This window comes from Aquila chrysaetos, chromosome 20 (genome assembly GCF_900496995.4).
Source record: "Aquila chrysaetos chrysaetos chromosome 20, bAquChr1.4, whole genome shotgun sequence".
NCBI lineage: Eukaryota > Metazoa > Chordata > Aves > Accipitriformes > Accipitridae > Aquila > Aquila chrysaetos.
In genome coordinates, this window is record NC_044023.1 from 200,904 (window position 1) to 223,669 (window position 22,766).

Genomic DNA, 22,766 nt, shown 5'->3' on the forward strand with positions numbered 1-22,766 from the left:
ATTTGACATTTTGCCTAGAAATTTTATTCCATGGTCTCTGTCAAGGTAAATTATGTAAGCAATGTTTACAGTCATAGTGCCAAAACTAGACTCCAGAACTGAAAAAAAATTATTCTATTCTCACCATATTTAGTGAAATCAAACATTCAAAAGTAAAATTACTTGGTGCCTTGCAGGCAGACATTTTCATTAGGGATTTTTTTTCCCTTCTATTTGTATATCTCCAGGTGGAGTTTGAAGGCCTGAAACATGAAATCAAAAGGCTTGAAGAGGAAACAGAATTTCTCAACAGCCAGCTAGAAGATGCCATACGGCTGAAGGAGATCTCCGAACGCCAGCTTGAGGAGGCCTTAGAGACGCTGAAGACAGAGCGGGAGCAGAAGAACAATCTTCGTAAGGAGCTCTCTCACTACATGAACATCAACGACTCCATGTACAACAGCCACCTGAACATCTCTTTGGATGGACTGAAGTTCAGCGATGAAGCCACAGAGCCCAATAATGATGAAATCATGAATGGATTTGAACAGAACTGCCTCAGCAAACTCAGCAATGGCAAGAATAGTACATCAACGCCCAAGAAAAATGAAAGCTTCCCTCCAGCCCCAAGTCTGGTTTCAGATCTTCTGAGTGAATTAAACATTTCTGAAATCCAGAAGCTGAAACAACAGCTTGTACAGGTAAATGGGTTTTCTAAACAACGTGTACTTCCAAATAGCTGCTAGAGTTTATTTGGGTTGTAATTTCAGTCTTTTCAATATCTCACATGGCCACCGTACAGTATGAACTATATTTGTAAAGGCTCTGATTGATTTAAAATTTGAGGATGTTAAATGTTTGTCAGTATGTCACTAGCGAGAAATATTGTATTTTGTTCAAAAATTGATAGTACTCCAGTCATCTTCATCAAAAGGAGTTTGGTACACCATAACTATTTTCTGTAATTAGTTCAAAGAACATGAAGTTTTAATCAGTACCAAGTATTTCTGTGTTATATTTGTGCTATTGGGAGGTTGGAGAGTTTGAAACAAGGTACATATTTGTGTTGCCTGGAAACATTTTAAAGTTATTTTGTCAAGCTTTTTTTTTTAAGTGTTCTAGAAGAAAAAGCCTTTGTGGAAAAAATTGCTGGATTTTTTCAAAATAAGAACTTTCAGAGGAGAAACTTTAAAAGTTTTGGTATTTCTGAGTCTCTCATGAAGCTCCAAGCTTCCACCGTAGACTAGCTGCATGTTTTCTAATATTTACTTGATAATTTGCAAGATAACAGTAACCATTAGCTTATCTTCAGCTGAAAGGATATTTTCACAATGAGAGCATCAGCTATGGAAGAAATGTGTAAAAATGTGCATTTTGAAGTGGAAATGAGAAAGAATTGGCAAGGAACACTGTGCTTGAGATAGTTTTATAATGAATTAAATAGTCTTTTCCATAATGTGCAAGCGATCAGATTTCTGCAGCCATATGGACCTTGGCTAAGTTTCTGTCTCTTACAATAAAACCATTTAAGTGATGCAGTTCCCTTTAAGTAGATGTCTGTGTTCATGCATTTCAGATGGAAAGAGAAAAGGTGAACTTGTTAACAACGCTACAGGAATCTCAGAAGCAGCTGGAAAATACACGGGGGGCCCTCTCGGAGCAGCATGAGAAAGTTGGCAGGCTCACAGAAAACCTGAACGCAATGAAGAAGCTCCAGGTCAGCAAGGAACGTCAGTCTGCCCTTGACAATGAGAAGGACCGAGACAGCCATGAAGATGGAGACTATTATGAGGTTGACATCAATGGGCCAGAGATCCTGGAGTGCAAGTACAAAGTGGCTGTGGCAGAGATTACTGACCTAAAAGAAGAGCTCAAAAATCTTAAGGCCAAATACAAAGAATGTGAGTCTAAGTATGAGGAAGAGAAGAACAGGTATGAGACTGAGAGCCAAGCTCTCACTGAAAAGATTACCTCACTAGAAAAATCCAGTAGGCATGACAGAGAACAGGTGGCCAGACTGGAGAAGGAGCTGAAGAAAGTCAGTGACGTTGCTGGAGAAACACAGGGCAGCCTCAGTGTGGCCCAAGATGAACTAGTCACCTTCAGCGAAGAGCTGGCCAATTTATACCACCATGTCTGTATGTGCAACAATGAAACTCCAAACAGAGTGATGCTAGATTACTACAAGGAAGGTAAAGGTGGACGCAGTAGTCCAGAGACTAAGGGAAGAAGGTCTCCCATTCTTCTTTCTAAAGGGCTGTTAACTATAGAGCTAGGAAAAGCAGAGAATGGAAGCGGCGACAGCAGCCCATCTCCAGTGTCATCTCTGCCATCTCCTGTGTCAGATCCTCGGAAGGAACCGATGAACATTTACAACTTGATCGCTATAATTCGGGATCAGATCAAACACCTGCAAGCTGCTGTGGACAGAACAACTGAGTTGTCCAGGCAGCGTGTTGCCACTCAAGAACTTGGGCCAGTGGTGGATAAAGACAAGGAAGCTCTCATGGAAGAAATCCTGAAGTTGAAGTCCCTGCTAAGCACCAAGAGAGAACAGATAGCAACTCTGAGAACTGTGCTGAAGGCCAACAAACAGGTAACCAGCTGTTATAGATGTGAAGGTTATAGTATCAGAGAATTAGGTCATAAATAACAAGAGAATTTATCTTTGAGGTCATACTGCCATACCCTCAACTCATTGGGGCTTTTGTTGTTGATATTTGTTTGGTACAAGGCTGAAGCAGGCTGTTTAATTAGAAGCACACAGCTGTCCTGCTGTAAAGCTGAGCGCTGGGGCTTTAACAGATTTTTGCTTGTCACGTACTCATGAGATTTTATTAAGCTTAAAGGTAGCTTCAATCTACTGCCTGTCTGAATTAGATTAGATTGGATTTAATGTAACACACCTAAAATGAAGAGGTAAATCTTATTTTTTACTTGAAAGAATTCTAGTAGTTACCCTTAAAAGAGTTCATAAACTTAAGTACTGTTCTCTCTCAAATTGCAAAATAAAAGAAAGCCTTCCAGGATGAGGATGTGACATAAGAACATGGTCAAAATAACAGGGGGGAAAGGTAAAATTAGTCTTTGGCGATTGGGCTGTGCCATGTGATATACATTAGCAGTGCAGTAGATGAAAATAACCACCATTAAGTCACCATGTGACATGCTTCATTGTCTCCTCTACAGTTAAAATAGTGCAAATTGAAGCTGTCTTCAAAAAAAAAAAAACCAGTATAGCATTGTTTAAGAAATTTATAGATACTTTCAGTTTTCTTTTGCACATTTTAATAAAGCTGTCCCAAAATGTAAGGCAAAATGCTGATAGACTATTTCGTTCTTTGTGTTGAAGTATGTAAAGTTTAATTTCTTTTACTAGTTGGAGACAGGTGTCACTAAATGTATATTCTGTAACTTCCTAGATGCTACTGCATGGTTAATGGGAGTAGGAGACCCATATGTTCAATCTGTTTCCAGTGTTCAAAAATTAAATTTAATCTGTACAAGAAAAGTTGACCAGAAGTTTAACATTCCAGTACAAAGTAAATGTTTAATTATGCAAATAGTGATTAGAAATGTATTAGCTAGCCACTTTGTGAAGAGTTCCATTAACTAGTACATTTCTGTTCTTCTTGGTAAACAACAGACTGCAGAGGTAGCCCTTGCCAACTTAAAAAGCAAGTATGAAAATGAGAAAGCTATGGTTACGGAGACAATGATGAAGCTGCGAAATGAGCTGAAGGCTTTGAAAGAAGATGCTGCTACCTTCTCTTCCCTGAGAGCAATGTTTGCTACAAGGTAAAGAGCATATAAACTCTGCAAAATGTCATTCCTTGCTTGTGTGGGAGAAGAGCTGAACATCCTGCCCACCCACCCATGCTGAGAGCGGCAGGGTGGGGTGCCTTTTTCCAAGTTCATTGCTTACAGTGTTTGTCTGCGTTAAGTTCTGACTGATGAGGAAAATGCCAGGGATATAGTATGTTGCTACAAAACAAGAAGTTGTTGTGGAGGTATTTATTTAATTTGGGTGCAAGATTATCCCTGGTTCTTGAAGCCATTAACTCTAAGGAGGAGTGACATTTAACAATGCAAAATGAGCATTTATTATGCAATGAAGATGTGACTCTGCTTGAACTGTAATGATCCAGAAAAAAGTAAAGATGTTGCAAACATCTTGTTATTCTTAGGTTGTCCATCCTGCAGTTGGCATCTCTGTCATTCCATTTACCTGTGTGAGCTGATTGGGTTGCATATGTCTTTGGAACTTGCTTCTGCTTCTTAGTTGTGCTTTGTGGTGTTAACAGACAAAAAATACCTGCTGACACGTCACGTGCTGTAGAAGTGATAAATGCTATTTTGATCTGCATGTTGCTTACTGCTACTGTCATTGACGACTTCTTTAAGTCTGCACGTTTCTTTTGGGGAATGTTGAGGCAACAACATCATGTTAACAAAATCCAGATCTTCTTCACAGCTAAGGAACATTCAGTTGGCTCCTGTGAGGAGGTGATCCTGGAAAACAGGAAAAGAAAAATCTTTATCTAAAAGTTGTCAGTCCCAGCTCAGTGGGATTCACAGGGACTCCCCTGGCAATGTTCATTTGCCTGCGTATTCCATGCGTTGCCTAAAGAAGATGGAGAAGAGAGACTGTAAAGGATGCTGTTTAATGTAACCTAAATACTTCTCTTAAGCTAACCCAAGGGTATGGGAGAGTCTGTATGTGCTGTATGCTGCTTCATTCTCTGCCTTCTCTGGACACTAAAAGAAAAAAACCAAAAAAAAACCCCCAAAAATCCAAAAACAAACAAAAAAACAGAAAAGGTTTTCTTTCTGTCATATGCTAAAAAGCACCATAGTAAGGAATCACGAGGGTGCTTATGAGGATTCCTGAGGCTTTTCTGTATGGTCTTTTGTGGGGGTGGTTCTGCAGCAGCTTTCATGTTCCTTCCTTGAGTAATCTTAGACTTCCTGGTGATTCAGCTTTTCTCAGCAATATCTCTGCATGTGGGTAAGCATGGAAAGAAGAAATGGATACCAAGGAATGCTAAAGGTTGAATTGTGGCAGCTCATTATGCTAGAGAAAGGAATGCCCTGTACAGTCTGGATTTGTCCTACTTTCTTTCCTCTCTCTCTCTCCTTTCCTGGGGTGTAATTAATATGCAGAAATTGCAATCTCTTTGTTAGTTGTAGATCAGCTTGAAGCTGAGAGGAAAGAGGAAAAGCATACTGTTAACTTTCAGTTATTTTTCCTAGATGCAGAGCGCTGGCTAAGTTACATGTAACTGCAGTATGTTTTCCCTACACGTTGATTTTCCTGCCTCAGTGTGAATGTGAGGGAGTGACTGTGAACTGGTCTGGGAGAGGAAGAATTGTCAGAGAAATGCCAGAGGGGTAATTCTCTCTCTGCCTTTCTCTTGGTGTATTATCTAGAGGTCAATCTTGTCCTTTTCCTGGCAAGACAATGATGAGGATTCCTTGGCATGGGGAAATTGGAGGCAGAATAAAGTTTTTCTGAAAGCAACTGACTTAAGAGCTCTATCCTGGAGCTCTCACAGGGAGTTGTGGGTGATTAGAGGCAGGAGTGAGCTCTGTTTGGGGATGCACAACAGATGTCACTGCCTAAATGAACAATTGTCATTTCTGAATTTACGCTTTAAGTAGTAACTGTAGTGGAAAAAAATAAAGGGCCAAGAGCAAAGGAGGACTCAGAAAGCTGAGGATGGAGTGAGTGGACATGTGGTCCACTGAGCCTTTCGTCTTGTGAGCGCTTGCATTCCTGATCATTGCATGGCAGATAAGCAGCTGGGCCTTGCGTTTTGCATCTAGCCTGAGACAGTGGCCGTTGCACAGAGCATGAAGAATTGCTTCTTTCTCCCAGTGTGCCCAGTGTTTCATATGCCACAATAGCTATCAAGACTTATTACTGCAGGTAGGGTACTGTCACCCCTTCCCTCCCTGATCTCTGGTCGGAGAGGATTAGTAGTTTGGTGGTTGGCCAAGTGCATTCCTCTGTCAGTGGTTGTTTCATCTAAGTCTCTGTTTCAGGTAAGGTAGGTGTGGAAGGGATGTTCCTAGGTGCTTTGGTGAAGATAACCTCAAAAACTGTTTTGGAGTCTGATTTTTAGGTGTGTTTCAAATATCAGAAGTATTTGACAGCGTCACAAACAACCTGCTAATGGAGCACCTCTTAACAGTCTACAGTAAGTCGTGTTTCTTCTCTGGCCAAGAGGTTTGTATCAGCAGAGACTAATAACAAGTGATGGGGCCTTTATCCCACCGTGTTTGTTTCAGTGTTGTATTGAGTGTGGGATGAAGCAGATTGGTGCACACAGATAAGTATTTTCCACAGGAAGACACCAATTTTGTAGGATGCAAGAGAGCTGTAACAATACATGAGAGTTGAAGGCTGGGCATGAATATAGTAACTGACCTAATTTCCTTTTTAAGTAGGTTAATCCCACTAATTTGGCAATACTACCAGCTATTTTTAATAAGTGATGAAAATACAATAGGACCTCAGCCTGGAGACAAAGGCAGGCTTGCAAAACACAGATTAACAGCTTCCAGTACTGAGGGACTGCTGCAGCGCTCTAGACAACACTGTACGCCTAAAATTAAACTGTCATACAAAGGAATAAATCAAGATATGCATAATGTACTATAGATGTACATGCAATAGCTGCCCTGTTTAAGTCCAGATTTCCTTAATCAACACATTTATTCCTGTTGTATGTACAAACAGACTGAAAGCACTGGAAGCCAGATTAAAATCTGCCCTGTAGAGCTGAAAATGGAATTTATCTGCTCAATTAGACTGTAATAGGTATTTATGTATCACTGTATTACAGTCAAACATTTTGATGCTTCATTAGTAAACTCTCTCTTCACCAGAAAAAAAAGATGCAATCACTTCTCCATTTAAAATCCGAACAGAAGCTGAATATCTTTTTTGTTTTACTTTGTCAAGTAGGTTTGCACTTGCTAACAGGCAGTTTGGGTTCTGCAAAATGTAAATAAACAAGGCCTGACGATGATGCAGTAAATGTTCATTAGGGTGCAGCCTTCAGCTTTATTACAAGATGTGAAGTGGTGGTACTTTCTCTTTATGGATACCATCTGGCTTCTGTACTTTACCTGCTATCTGGAGCAGCTGTTTGAAAGAATATTTCCCAAAATAATCTTTCTCAAAATTCATCATACAAAATGCACTACAGTGGTTACTGTTTTGAGAGTTATGAATGTATTTACTTAGGAATTTAAAACAGTATATTGTATGAACATGAGAGTGAACATTGCAAAGAAAGCAGTCACTTTTACAGTACACTTGCAACATTGAACTACAGTAATACCTGGGTATTATTGTACTACATACATACCTGGTATGTTCTGTATTTTAAAGAATAAATCCTTGCAAATTGGCAAAAGAAAATATGGCTTCACACAAGTCACTCATTTGGAATTTTTACTGCAGACAGTATAAACTAATAACTAACTTGTTTTCAAATAAAAACTTCAATGGAAATTTCCAAAAGGCAGAATAAGTCTTTAAAATACAGTGTTTACTCTCAAGAGTTTGAACTGCTCTGATTTTTAATTGCATTGCTACGACAAAAAAAAGTATAAAGAGCACACATTTGCAGTTAACTCATTTCACTCAGGTCTTTGTTCAAGTATATATGAATCAAGGGGCTGCTTTCAAAGTGTTTGTTGAGTATTTATTGAGTTTAATGTGACCAATGCCCTATGTTAACAGCACCAAGTAAGGAAGAAGCAGTGAGTGAGAACAGGAGTTCCCAGACTAGAGGCAGATACCACTGGTAGTATTCAGGTCACTTCAAAGTAGTGCATAGGGAGCACAGAGCCACAAGCTGCTGTTGTCTTTTCCTGGCAAAAATATTTAACCTCCAAAAGTATTTTATGGTAGGGTTAAATTTTTTGGTAACTCTCATTTAGTAGGTTAAGAAAATTGGAAGATTTTTTTTTTTTTTATACAGAACAATATAAATTGCCACTTAAGTGTGAGGAGGGGGGGGGTAGTAGAAAATTTGAGATAAACTAATTCATCTTCTAAAATATTGTCAAAGAAAGACTGATTCCTTTCTTTCCTACACAAAGAGCTTCTCCCGAGTACTTTGAGGGAACTTGAAGTGAGTATGTGCTGTTTTTCTAATGATTTGGGGTGGGAGTGAAGCACAGTTTCCTTGTCTTGTAGGTCAAGATATGTTTGTAGATTGCCTGTAAGCAATTTGTCGTTCAAACTTGCAAGCACATTAGAGCATAGGTTTCTTAAAATTGATTATGGGGGAAAAAATATGGTATCAAAACAGATGAGAGAAATCCAGCTTGAAATTTAAGCCTGAGGCTTGTTTAGCTTGAATTTTCAGTAAGGAAGGAGGGAGTGAGAAGACTGTATGTTTTTGCTAGTTGTTTGGGGAACACCTCTGAATCTGCAATTTCCAGAGTACACTGCAAGTGATAATGAAGCACAGGTATACAGATTCATCAACTAGCAATTCAGGTTAAAGTCTTTAAAGGGCAGTTAGATGAAGAACAGGAGGCCAGTATGGCCATCACTTCAGGGCCAAGAAAAGAATGCACTGAGAAAAGCTTGTCATGGATTGGACAAGAAGACAGTTTAAACACAATTTTGCACTTTAAAAAGCAAAGGTTATTTTATTTTGTTATGCTAATATTTTCCTTGAATCTGATTTGCTAGAATTTGAGTAAGCATCCTTCCAAAAATTCTACTAAATGTAGAATATAGCAGAAACCATACACAATGAAAGTACAACATGTTTTTTCACCTTTCTCTTCCCTGTGTTATTTTTCTGCTGTTTTCATGTCTTTTGATAAGCCTGCAAGTTTCTTGTCTCTTTAACTTGCATGTTAAGTACTACCTGCACTCATGGGAGGACGCCATAATCTCTTCTCTCTAGAAATACCTCCTGTGTGACAAGATTATAGCCAAACTCTTGCAGTAGATGGAGTAAAGCTGGCTTATTTGCTCGAGGTCGGGCAACAAAACTGAAAAATTATATTCATATGAAGTTGCATTTGTCCTATTAAACCCTGATAAAATTAAGCTGGCTCTGAGAAGTGACTTAGGATACATCTCCACTCCTCTGATTAAAGACAGAGGTTTCTCAACTTTGTTGTTCATGTATTTTGTGTTTCTTTTCCAGAGCCTGAGAGCAAGCGAGGATAGTAAGAGAGCAGACATTTCTCATCCCTCTAAAATAAAGACAGAACAGTAATAAAGAAATCCAGCAGAAGCAAAAGGCTTTGAAAAGTAGAGAACAAATGTGCCTAGATGTAATTAATCGCTATCCCCATGTTCCAGTGTTTCATAAACTGTAAATAAAGGGAGAGACAAACTCTGCAACAAGTCAGCAAGGGGACAAGTGGCAAGTGTTAGAACATACTGGAAAGACTGACAGCATGTAACATGAGATTAAAATGACAAGATAGTGCTTGTGATGAAGAAACAAATCCATGATTACACACAAGAATCTAGCAGCTAGCTGTTGTACATTAATGGAGAAAAGGTGTTTCAAATGAATACGTACATCAGTTCAGAATCATACAAGCTCTGTCAGTTTTCCAAGTATCCAAAGCATTTGGGAAAATATTCTTGTGTTCATGGACATGAAAGGCCTGCAGAATATAAAGGAGTTTAAATTCATGCAGACAACATTGGAGTCCTCACAGGACTGAGAATTATAGCTAAAGGGTCTTCATACTGGACTCCACACAGTAAAAGTATTCAACTTCTCTAAAAATACCCATAGGATAAATGCTTAGAGGAGCCAGACACAGAAAATATGACTTTGAAAATTTCCAGAATGGGATTCCCAGATGGGAGTAACAGCATTTGCCTCCTATTCCTGGTGCTAGATCTAGAGGTGATAAATGATGTCTGGAGAGAAAAATGTCTGGGCCGCCAGCACCCTTGTGAACGCAAAGAGACATCCAGGCAGGACAAAGGCATTTGACTGTCTTACAGACATGCAACAAAAAACCATGAGTGATGTCTTGCACATAGTCACGTTTATAACACTGATGTGCCTGCTCTAGACTCTAAATGTGTCTGGCAATTAAAATGTCTACTACAAGTAATGCTGGATATATTGAGACTCAACCTTGGTGAAGGTACCCTTTGTAGATAGACCCTGGACCTGGGTTGCTACAATGAGTTGGCACTCTTCTCCCAGATATTTTTCAAAGCAGCTGTGTCCACATCACTAATTCCTGTGTGCTGTGGTGCTTCTTTTTTGAATGCCTGCTGTTAAGGAGAGTAAAACACAGGAGGTGTTCCTGTGATGTAGTGGTGCCGTAGAAATAGTCAGAGTAAAGACAATGCCAGCTCTTGTTGTGTAGCTTGTCCGCCCTTTTGTTTCTAATCAAAACGGAAAGTGGGTTACTTTAAAGTACCTTACATGGCAGACTACTGCAGCAGCAGTTGGTTGTATCCATAGTGTTTTAGATAGGCAAGTCTTGATTTCATTTGGCAATTAATAGGAAGTGTCAGTGCTCATAGTCTGTAAAAAAACAGAGCATGTGCACAGCTTCAGTGGTATAGGGTAGAGAGGGGTGGAGAATTTAGGATTAGATCCTCTACCCCTTGCTACCCCTTTCAGTGAAGAACTGGGAAAAATGTCCTGCCTGTGCAATAGCTTTAAACTTCCTGCTAATCTAGTGGCATAGGATTGTTAACTTCAACCTTTAAATATAAAAAAGAAAGGAGTTTTCTTTTGAATTCTAGGAGGACAGAATTTGCCATAAAAGTTTATGATCTCTTATTGAGAGTTTTTATCGGTGGAAATTTAGAAGAGCTGTAGTGTCCAGCAGTGTGGGGCTGATTGTTCCCTTTCAGTGCAGGAGATAATTCTTCCCATATGTTTCAAACTACAAGAGAGATTTGTGGTCTGATTACTTTCTTTAATAGCTTTTACTAATGGACATTGATTACACATGGCTGATTATGAACATTCTGGAAAACTGTAGCTGGTTATAAACTATTCTCCATTCTTAGTGAAAATCACAATGATTTATACAAATAAAGGCCACAGCATTTATTCCTTTTAAATATACAATTCAGATGAGTTTCAGTGCAAGGTATTGAGGAAGTAATTGTGGATTAGCAGTTGGCTAAGGTTTCCATAGATATTCCCTTGAGCTTGCTTATCTGTAATCCTGAACTACCTAAATCTGGGGTGTTCTTTCTTCTGCTGTCTTCAGGATTTGTGCTTTATTTTGTTCTTCAGGGATTCTTGAAGAACACATTACTGGAGAATGTGTTCTCTGCACAATTTACAGCTGTGCAAACCAAGGCAAGAGATGGGCTTAGTATACTTCCTAAAAATGTCTAGAAGACGCTGACCTGGCAGAGGGCCTTGGTCCTGCAGTCAGGTCTGCATGAGTTCTGGTGAGGCTGCACTTGGACTAGCACATGTGGCAAACTCGCCTGCCTGGAGCATAATATGTGGGGTTAAGCTTTTTAATACTTCTGCTTCAACAACTTTTTAAAAAACAAATGTGTTTGGTTTTATGGATATGCCAAACTCTATCCAGCGTGAGCTCTTTCAGAAGAGACCAGCTCAGACAGATTGGGTGCGATAATAGTTATGATCTAGTTTCTGAAGGTGTGCCTGTTTTCTGCTATCAATCCCGATGTTGTGGTTTAACCCCAGCCAGCAACTAAGCACCACGCAGCCGCTCGCTCGCTTCCCCCCCCCCCCCCAGTGGGATGGGGGAGAGAATCAGAAAAAAAAGGTAAAACTCGTGGGTTGAGATAAGAGCAGTTTAATAGAACAGAAAGGAACAAACTAATAATAATAATAATAATAATAATAATAATAATAATAATAATAATAATAACAACAACAATAGTATTAATAATAATAGTATTAATAATAGTGATAATAATAAAAGAATTGGAATGTACAAAACAAGTGAAGAACAGTGCAATTGCTCACCACTTGCTGACCAATGCCCAGTTAGTTCCTGAGCAGCGATCCTCACCCCCCAGCCCCACTACCCCCAGTTTGTGTACTGGGCATGACATCACATGGTGTAGAATACCCCTTTGGCCAGTTTGGGTCAGTTGTCCTGGCTGTGTCCCCTCCCTTCTTGCTGGCTGGGCATGCAAAGCTGAAAAATCCTTGACTTAGTCTAAACACTACTTAGCAACAACTGAAAACATCAGTGTTATCAACATTCTTCTCCTACTGAATCTAAAACAACACTATACCAGCTACTAGAAAGAAAATTAACTATCCCAGCTGAAACCAGGACACCCTAGTAACAACCTTCTGTGTTCTTCCACTTAAAAATCAAAATTGTGTATAGACTGGCTCTAAATCTTACTTTGGTGCTGAGGACCACAGCTCTGCAGTACATGGTGGGGCTCATCTGCATTTGCCACACAACGCAGAGTAGAAGGCCACCTTGTGAAAGGAGATTCAGTAGCTTTATTACTGCTATAATCTTCTTCCCTATGTTCCTCCTTTGGTAATAAAAAATTGTCGCATTGTCTGCAGATGAGCTGGTTTTCACCAGGGGTTGAGGTAAGGGGGATGTGGGGGGAAGGTGTTAAAATTCAGTCTTTAATCTTAATTTCTAATGTAAAGATTCAGTTTGAAATAGCAGGTGGCTAATATCCCTGATAGCCGAATGCAGGCAATGCTCATTTAGATGTCGTTTTAACTGCTTCTCTGCTAATGTTTCCCAGTTTTTCATAAAGCCAAAAAATTGTGATTTTAATCCTCTGTATTTTAATTTCTTATGTAGGTTGACAATTTAATCTGAGGTAGAAGTTAAAAGTAGTTGATGCTTCTCTCAAAAGGTCTCCTTCAGTCACATCTGTCTTGCTTTCTTGGAAGTTGTCATATGGTCCTCATATTGATTGCAGAGGAGGGGGAAGAAGTATAATTATACCCAGGTGCATTTGGTTGCATCACTTTTTTTTCTGGAACAGATCTTGATTAAATAGTAAATTTAGCTATAAATGTTATTAAATATAGTACACACTAAAGCTTAAATAAAATGGTATGTAGAAATAAGGCACGACTGGCATTTGTGGGAAGTAGCAGTATGCAGCTTTTGAAAACGAGACGACCCATTGTTATATTTTTCAATAATTTGGCTTCAGGTAGTGTTCTAGAGGATTTAGTTTTTATTTCTCATCTTTACATTTAACATTCAGGATATTTATTTCCTCTGTGTCGATGTTTGTTTTAGCTGGTGTTGTTTTTAAAAATCTAGTTGATGTTTCCTTAAGCTCCTTTTTTGTTATTGTTAATTACCAGTCGTAAGAGAATAGGAAACATCAAAGCCTTGTGTTCACTATCCCCTTAAAACTGTGAATGTGTAGATCTACAACAGGCTTATGCTAATTTCATATTCTTTAAAGCATGAAAGCTCAATTATTTTCTTTCAAAGGTGTTCTTAAAACAAAGACATTTTCTGTTCTGACCTTCTGATGATTTTTGTATTGAATGTACAGCTGGGAAGTAGCTCAGCACATGGCAAATGAAATTGTAAGAGGGAAGGATCTTTTATTGTTTTATCCTTAAAGCAGTGAAAATACAGATACACATACCACAAAACTATGCTGCCATGGCTACTACTACTAGCTTTGCATTAAGCTAAAGTAGTGCTAGAGGCTGTGTCATCTTACATGCTTAGGAAGGCTAACTTTTTTTTTTTTTTTTTGAGAAAATTAAATTGGGAGTCAGTGAACAGCAGGAAGGAAGTAAGTAGGGCAGATCCCAGTCCACCTGTGCACGCAATGACTACATCCACTGCTACGAAACTTTTCAACCTTCACTTGTTCTGTTCGAGTGAACTATTGCTGTATTTTGCATAGTGTAGTGTTCCTCTGACTCTGGACAACCATGCTTGCACCAGGAGAAGGTTTGGTTTTGAGGCTATATAATTTCATTTGATGTAAAGATCAGGAAAACAGATTCAGGATGCATGACTGTGTGTAGTCATAGTAGTTAACACTCCTGCCTCTCTCCAGTCCTCTCCTATATATGAGAGAACAGTTATTAGGTACAGTAGAAACTGCAGCTGCATGTATGCTACTGATAACACTTCCTTTTTGTTGGAAAGGAAGGAAAAACTCGTTGCATAGAGTTTTATGGGGGGGAAAAAGCACGCTAATTTAGATATTTGAAATAGCGAATGCCTTTTAATTTCTAAGGACAGTTATTTGATGTTTAAAAGCTTTGTGCTAACAGAAAGCTTGATGAGACAATGGCTTGCTACAATAACCTTTTGGAGTCAAAGTCATGGCTTTAATTATAACTTGGCTCACATGCGAATGACTTTACTGCCTTCTAGACTCTGACAAGTATTTGTCTGTGTTACCAGTCAGCTATCTGATTTGGCACAACTGTGTTTGATCAGAGGCATTTGAGTAATACCAGAAATGTTTAGAGAAGAGGATTAAGGGACATTAGCAAGACCATGTGGGAAGTCCCTACTCTGCTTTACTGCAATGGTTTTGTTTTCATCATCTATTTTTTTTTTCTAAATGGAGCAGGGGAGAAATCTGCCACTTTTGCCTTGGTTGGCTTTGATTAGCACCTCTCTGGTGGAAGTCAAATGAGTAGACAGACTGCAGCAATCTTGACACTGCTTCACTGAGCTGAAAATTTTGGGTCTAAATTAAATTCCTCTTCTGTACAAAAGTGGATACATTTTGATTCACAAGAAGGGAGCTGGGAAAGGGGGGGGAAAACCTCCCCATAATTTCACCTTGCCCAGATCTCTTGGAAGGGTAATACTGGGAATGAAACGAGGGTAATGGGACAGATCACTCCAGTGCCAGATCATATTTTGCTGAAGCAATCCCATTGCATTCCTCAAAGGAATTGGTAACACTTTCTGGACATTCCCTTGGTTTGCCGTAGTGGAGCTTTGAAGGAATTGGGCATAGGTAGAAAAGAAAGCAGAAAGGTAAGTTGTGATGTAACCAGACTTGTGCTTTTCACCTCAAATGTCATGAGTGTGTTTGAAAACTGGAGGGAAACCCCATAGCTCTCAGGCCTCACAGTAATCTTTAGTCTGTGCCTTGCTCCCACCCCCAAGTGAAGAAAATACATCTCTGACAATCTAGAGCAACAGGGCTCAAGGTTAGCAATGATGCTGTGAGCTATTCATTTCTCTAGCCATGCCCTCATTTTGGAGCTGGTGCCATCTTCCATAGGAGGGGAGGACTGTTACGCCTGCAAAATTCGTTTTCATCTTTTCAGTCTTCTGAGGGCCATTTCAGTCTGTTCTTCTCTAGTGCTAATGGTAAATTGGGTAAGATCTGGCCCTTACTGAGGTGTATGGATTGGTTTTGCCTTGTAAGGTTGATCTAGCTATGAAGAGAAAAGGGCAGGTGCTAGGCTTCTAGCAAGTTTAAGGTTCCTGGGTTTGTTTTTTTTAAAAAGAGAAACGCCTCACACGCTGGTTTTCCCCTATGCCCCACAGTATGAGAGAGACTGCGATGAACACAAGAGCAGGATGCGCAGAGATTTGAGAGAATAGATTCCCGCTCACACAGTGGCCCTAAACTCAAAACCTTCTGGTATGCTAAGCTACATTGCAGTTGTAGTTCATGCAGGTTTTATATGAATATTTCTGGGTTATTGTTTAATCTCCATACGTATTCAAAAATAAAATTCTATTTTTCCTTTCCCTTTTTTTCTTCCTAAGCAAACATAATTAGGAATATAGGCCTAATCCTGCTATTTGAAGTCAGAGAAAGCAGAATTCAGGACTTGATAGTATAAGCACAGCTGATGAATCTGCATATGAATGCAGTTTTGTTTTGTGGTGGGTTTTTTTTTCCCCAGTCTGCTTTATATTACTTAATGATGATAAATGTTGCTTAAAGTCAGGGGCTTTTCTATTTCAATGTTAAAAGGAACTGCTCTGCTGATATTTTTGCTTTTATGAGGAAGTTGTATTTTACAGATGTGGCCATTGTAAATTCCAGCTGGTACCTATGAATATTTATTTTTCTACCCATACACATAATTGGTCTTCTATGTGCAGTAAATATGCATCTACATGTAAAGACATTCATTTTTTAGATTGCTCATGATGCACTGTGCAAGTTAAGTAGCTTCCAAGCTTGGTGAAAATGATTGTAGATGAAACAGCTTGCAGGCATTCATACAGCTTCCCCCCCAGCGTTCCCAGTAACACTCGCTTCCTTTGTTTAATTGTTTTAAAATTAATTTTGATAGTGAAAACAATTATATAAAGGCCACTTGTTATAGAGAAAACAGTAATAAAGCACTACTTACAGAATTTTTACAGCAGGAATTGGAGTAGGTTAAAGTAGAACTATGGAAGATGCTTGTGTTTAACAATGCTGTTCAGTCACCACTGGAAATTTGTTATTTGGACTCCATGTGTAAAGTAACAAACTACAAAGTTCAGGTGCTCATCAAAAGGTATTAGTAGCCATTTTAGTAATGGTCATTTTACAGCACTCCTACTATTCCCCTCAGGCTCCCTTTCCAGCCTGAAGCTTAGAACTGTTGTGGTCTCTGCGTAAGGAGAGACAAAAGTAATTTGACTGCGTTGTGTCTGCTCACTATGGAAGGGCATCTTACTAATCTTTAGACATGAGTGCTTTTATATCAGGCTCCGTACTTTCATTATCTAAGGATGCTGTTAATTATACTACATCTTCAAAGGCATGAACGGAAGTGCCAAGTGCGGGATTGTAAGAACCCCAGTGAAAAGTAATTGTGATTTTCTACAGGTTTGGTTGAAGTTCCTGTTTAAAAGAGTGTGTATGCAAGCAACTGCAAAACTATCACTCTGCTAATATCAGCCGGACACAAGGGATTCATGTTTTGTAGGTGGAAACAGGATTGCTAAAGATTGATGTATTTCATTGCAGATGTGACGAATATGTCACACAGCTGGATGAAATGCAGCGGCAGCTTGCAGCAGCTGAGGATGAGAAGAAGACTCTGAACTCCTTGCTTCGGATGGCTATCCAGCAGAAACTGGCACTGACCCAGCGCCTGGAACATTTGGAGCTAGACCATGAGCAGTCCAAAAGGGTGCGCACAAAATCTGCTTCCAAAGCCAAGAGCAGTAACCCTAGTGTAAGTCATATTCGGTCCTGCGGAGACAGGTCTGAAGGATCTGTCCTTAACAACCAGGTTTTTTGTAGTGAGAAGTATAAAATCTATTGTGACTAGGCCAGGTGTGTAGAAAAATCATATTATGCATCTTATTTTATGCTGTAACTGTCAGCGTAAATCCCCACTATCTAATGTCGCAGTGAGTTGACTTGTACTAGTATGTTGTCAAACCAAGTAATACAAATTGTATTATGGTGGTCTTAACTGTAACTAATTCATAAGTATGGGGATGCTATTAACAAGTTAATAGTGGAAAGGAATTAGCTTTTTCCACAATTAACATGTATGGGTTTTGCTGTTAATGGTAAGTGTTAAAAGAGTACACCCGAAATAGGACATCTGGTGCTACTAATTGTAGTTTGTATAGTGCAAATGTGATCCTTTCTGCAGGGTTGCAGCATACTTCAATACATGCTTTCACAGGCAGGAACAAACAGAAAACCTTCCTTGTTATTGTGGCTTAAGAAGTGGTGAAAAGCAAATGTTAAAATTAGAGGTATGTCTTGAAAATGCAGAGTATTTTGAAACCGGAACCAAACTTAATTTGCCTATTGTGGCAGATATTAAGAACTTGCCGTCATATCACCACTGACCAAAGTCCTAACGCTTTTACAGGCTATAACAACTAGAAAAAAACTTGGTAGGGTACACTATTTACACTCTGCTTCCCTCTCTTCAGAGGGTTAACCAGAAGAAACTTGCACATTTCTATTAAAAATATGCAATATTTACTCCATCTGATGTAAAACTTAAAAGTTTTAAGAATTGGGATCCTACCTGGTAGACAGTTCCACTTTAAGAAGTTATGCTGTGGAAAAGTGTCATGTCCTGAAAGGATCTTTGTGGTCTCATGTTGCTCCTTGCAAGCATAACACTTTGGAAATAATCTGTTTTATATATTACTGTAGCCACACAATGTATATGTGTCGAATTAATGTGACTATGGTCTAGTATTGTCAGTCACAAAACAGTTTTTCTCAGCTTTCAGTATTAACCTAAATAGGATAGTATTTCAGAGCTCTGATCATTTTTTTAAATACACAAAAGATATTGCATTCCTTATGCAAGCACATGTTTCACAGGGCTCTACATTATAGGCACAGGAAATTGAACCAGATCATCCTGCTAATAATTATTTATGAAGTAGCTTAGTATACATATTAATCTTTAAAAACAAAAAACCCTTTGTCTGCTATTGAACTTTTAAGGGGCCTTTTTAGCCACTTAATTACAGTATGTTTGATAATATAAAAGTGTACTTCATAATTGGTGCCTACATAAGAGAAAAAGATTGAAAATGTTGCTTCTAAAATTGTGGAAAATTTGTGGAGCACAACAAGGCACACTTTTTTCTTTAAACCAGAGTTTTAAAGTGCCTAGCCTCAAATTTTATTTTAATGTAAAGCCCTGTTCATTTTGTACTCCTTCAAATGATTTTGTATGCCTATAGTATTACTAAAAGCAATGCGAGACTGCACAGTTGTCTGCTTGATAGTGATGTTTTATAAAGCCATTCTAATATTCCTGGTGTGGTACTGCCTCATCTCACTACCATTTCTTATAGATGATCAGCAGCTTGCTTCCTGTGCATTGCCGCTCTGCCTATAAGTAGTCAGGAGATATCACAGTACTAATACAAGGTAATAAGGAGCACAGCTTGTTTTCCCAGTGAGGGGAAACCACATGGGATTTTGGCTTCCCAGATATTATAGCAGGGGGGTGGGGAAGGACAGACTTCTAAATTCATACAGTGAGACTTTAAACAAATGGAGTTGTAGAAACCTTGCCACAAAGCTGGGAAACATCAGAATGCCACAATCCAGTGCCAGAATTGCATTTACCAATATTGAGAGGAGGAAGAAAAACCCAAGTGATTTAAGTCTAGTATGTTGCTCAAACATCACTGCTTGAGAAGTTTAAACAAATAGCAATTCTGGCTTTAGAAATTAGGCCCTGTGCATCTATTATTACTTTTTTTAGAAAACACTGAATTCTCCTGAATTTGAGCTTTAATATTGCTAAATAGCAGGTTTGATATTTTAGAAGCGAGACATCTTTTAACAATTTTCAATCCTGCTTGTCTCTTCTTTGCTGCACAATCTTCCAAAAGGCCTTTATTCTTCTCATTCCTGCATTAAGTATAATTTATAAATACTTCGTAAAAGCAGGCATTTGAGTGCTAACTTTCTCTGCTCCAATAGAAACAGTTACAATTTTGCTACTATGGTAGGGAGCTTTAATACAGTATTCACTGCTTCCGTGTCTCTAACGGCAGTATTTTTGCAAAATACTGATGGCAAAAAGGTAAATTGGAGAAGCTAATTGAATGCATTGTTAGGTTTTTTTCAAATTAATTGGAACTTTCTGTAAAGATTTCAATGTTATCAGACAGTGACTATTACTATCAGTCTTGGCTCACACTTTCAGTTCCAAGTATGAACAATTTTGCTATTAGCCCAGTAGTCTTAGTAGTCTTTTCCATCTTCATTCATTTCTGTGAATCTTTAAAAAACAAAAAAGCCAACCTGACTGCTGTTTGAGCTTGTCAAGGTTATGGCTTAAGTTCTTGTAGCACCTGTTATAAAAAGAAATGAGGAATGGTGGTAAGGTGACTTGATCCTGCTGTTTGTATTTTTAGATAATATTTAAGATTGAGTCTTGTAATTCTTGATTAACAATTTCTTGAAATGTACATTTGCTGTAAGTCTTTCATATCACTTTCAATGGGTTGGGATAAAGCATGGAAAATTCCTTAAGCCGTCACCTACCTCTGCAAGCAGGCTCTTCTTCTGAATGATACTCTCTGCATTGGCCTGCATGATATACTGACCTGCATGTTTCTGGAGAACCTAAAGCTTCACTGAAAATGTTTCTTGCACATTGATTGCCATTAACTTGTGCTTGAACAGCAAAGCTTTACTCAGTACTTGTAAGAAACCTTCTTTCTGCAAAGCTATTGCTTCCAGGCTAGCCCCATAAAGCATTGTTTCATCGGCTTGGGAAGCATGTCTGAGCTAAAATGGCTGCTTCTGTCCCAGTAAGCTAACAGACACCCTCAACCAACTAACCTGCTTTTGCAGCATGTTGTTTTAAGTTTTCAGTTCTTTAATTGAGAAATAAACACTGATTTTTTTTTTTTTTTTTTTTTTTTCCTAATGCTATTTTATTTTTCCATTTTTCAGCTGTAGAGTAGTCCCTGGAGAAGGCCTTTCCAACAGTGCAACAGCATTTCTTAACCTCTTTCATTATGGTTAAAAGTGGTAGCCCATTGCACAAAGAATGGAAACCACTGACCTGATCCTAACTTTTGAAAACACCTTTTCCTATATACTACCTGAAACTTTCCTTTTATGTCTGAAGCTATAAAACAAACAAGCTTTACCTGTAAGTGCTGCTGCAGTAAGAAAACTTACAAGTGCTGAAGAAACCTACTTCAAATGTAATGATCACCATATTAGTTTATGATCTACTAGAAATGTTCGGATGGGGGAATTTCTTATCTCATTGCAGATGCTCTTTTTTTATCTGATTGTTAAACCTGTGCACTTTTGATATTTTGATATTTTTCTTTAGCTTCTTTAATTCCTTATGTAGAAGAGTTTATATAAATGCAGTGGTTTGTGCTCATAGTCTCTCTCCAATTTGGGCTTGTGATTTTTGAATTCTACATCAGCATGTGGCAGAGATTTTGTGGGGGCTCTAGATTGTGATTAGAAAAGAGTTTCAACAAAAAAAACAGGAGCTCTGCTAAACTGTGTGCTGTGCTTCAGCAGCTTTTTTTATAATTATAAAATGTTAAGCTTTATATGTTTAAATTACTGATTTTTTTTTTTTTTTTCTTAACTGCCATGTTCATTAAGAAATCCAGGGTATTCAAATTCTGGGGTTTTTTTCATATTGTATTATTATTCTTAGGAATAGTTCAATGTAACAAGAAGAAAACTTGACTTTGCTCTGGTTAAAACAGTAATAGGCACTTGAAAAATATTAAATAAGTAGTATTACCTATAAATTCCAGATTTCCTGGGTTTTAGGAAGTTGAAGTATTATTGATTAACAGAATTTTATACAACTATACCAGTTAAATTCCAAATTGGAATTGTTTTGTTACTTTTTCATTTTATTGTGCCAAATTATGGTACATTTAGAAAGAAAAATTCTAAAGTTGTCAATGATAGGGTGTTATATATCAGCGCCTTTCTGTCATTAATTATTGCCAGTAGTGCCTTTAATCATTTTAAGGGAGACTCTTAGAGTAGCTTAGTCTAAGTCCTGTAACTTAGAAGAAATGGAATGGCTGTTTTGGAATTTATTAAAGACATGGAGCAATAAGTGCAAAGTGAACTCCCCTTTCGCACATTTTTAATGGGTAGTCTTACTATAGAGATTATATATTCAAGGAATTGTAAAAAATTCTGTTAGTCAATGATATTTCACCATGCAAATCCTTGCAAATTCAGGGGTATAGAGAAAAAAACCACAAACCTAAACAAACCCGAATACACTTTGGGAACCAAATGGACTCATGGTGAACAAATGAGCAAGATGTATTAACACATTTGTGGTAACAGTACAGAGAACATATAAGGAATATTGATGTTATATTAGCTTTGTATGGTGGTGGGTGCAGTTAACCATAGTATTGTTTGCAAATGTGAACAACAAAACATTGATATCTTCTCTTGCATGTTGTATCTAATCATTGTAATTTCAGGAAACAGAAATGAAGAAGTGCATCAACAAGCTGTACCTATTTCTCTACTGTTTGTTGAGGCTCACATGAATGATTAAATTGGTACTTGTTGGGGGGGGAGCCTTCCCACTCCTCAAAAAAAGTACAAATTGAAATAATATTGACAGTGGGGAAAAGATTTCTGTTTGCTGGAAAAAAGCATTATTATTCCTAGATGTGGGGACTTTTATTTCCATCTTCTGTTACCATATTGATTCATAAGAAATATTGTTGCATTTAAAATAACTACATTTGTATGTGGGTATTTATTTGAAATGATGTCGAAGTACTGTATTATGTTTCATGTGCATTACCTTTTAGTGGTGGATTGGTCTCCATTTAACGTCATATGCATGTATTCTTGCCAAGTAATCTTCACACAGATCTGAAAAAAAAAAAAGTTAAAGAGAAAATGTGGAAAATTCTTAAAAGTTTTTAAACTTAAAAGTATAACTGTGTGTTAATTGGATAACCTTAGGAGGTATAGAGGGCAAAACCTTACTTCCAAATTAATAAAAAAATGTTTAATGTAGGAAAGCAATCTGCCTGCATAAAGGTAGTCACATTGGCAGTATCAATAAAAGAGAAAAGGAATCACGTTTTCTGCTTGTCGTTTTTGTGTTTTAAGAAAGTGCCATTTTAATTAGTCTTCCTAAGCTATTTTCATTGTGGGGCTAAATAAATACTAATTTTTATCTGAGAGAAACTGGAAACTTACAACTAAGTTTGCTGCAGAACTAGAAAATGAATCATTTGTGCTCATATTTGGGGAGCAACATCCTCTGTGCTGTTTCATGAGATCTTCCTGGATTAGTTTTGGCCTTGATCAGACTGGTTTAATCTGTTACACCAAAGAGCCATGCAAACACTTGTACTAGTACAGGAAAGGGAAGGGT

General features: G+C 38.2%; 1 protein-coding gene across 6 annotated transcripts in view; it reads left to right on the forward strand.

Moving 5' to 3' along the window:
- BICD2 (BICD cargo adaptor 2) overlaps nucleotides 1-22,464 on the forward strand; it is a 98,977-nt gene extending 76,513 nt beyond the window's left edge. Inside the window, exons 4-9 of one of the 6 annotated variants that reach the window (XM_030043486.2) lie at nucleotides 228-680; nucleotides 1,556-2,575; nucleotides 3,626-3,777; nucleotides 16,889-17,099; nucleotides 18,703-18,778; nucleotides 20,321-22,464. In XM_030043486.2, coding sequence (XP_029899346.1) covers nucleotides 228-680; nucleotides 1,556-2,575; nucleotides 3,626-3,777; nucleotides 16,889-17,099; nucleotides 18,703-18,750 — 1,884 coding nt within the window. In that variant the 3' untranslated portion in view covers nucleotides 18,751-18,778; nucleotides 20,321-22,464. Of the gene's footprint in view, nucleotides 1-227; nucleotides 681-1,555; nucleotides 2,576-3,625; nucleotides 3,778-16,888 lie in introns of all 6 variants that reach the window. The other 5 variants (XM_030043485.2, XM_030043489.2, XM_030043490.2 and 2 more) reach the window with 5 other exon arrangements.
- Nucleotides 22,465-22,766: the final 302 nt, after the last annotated feature.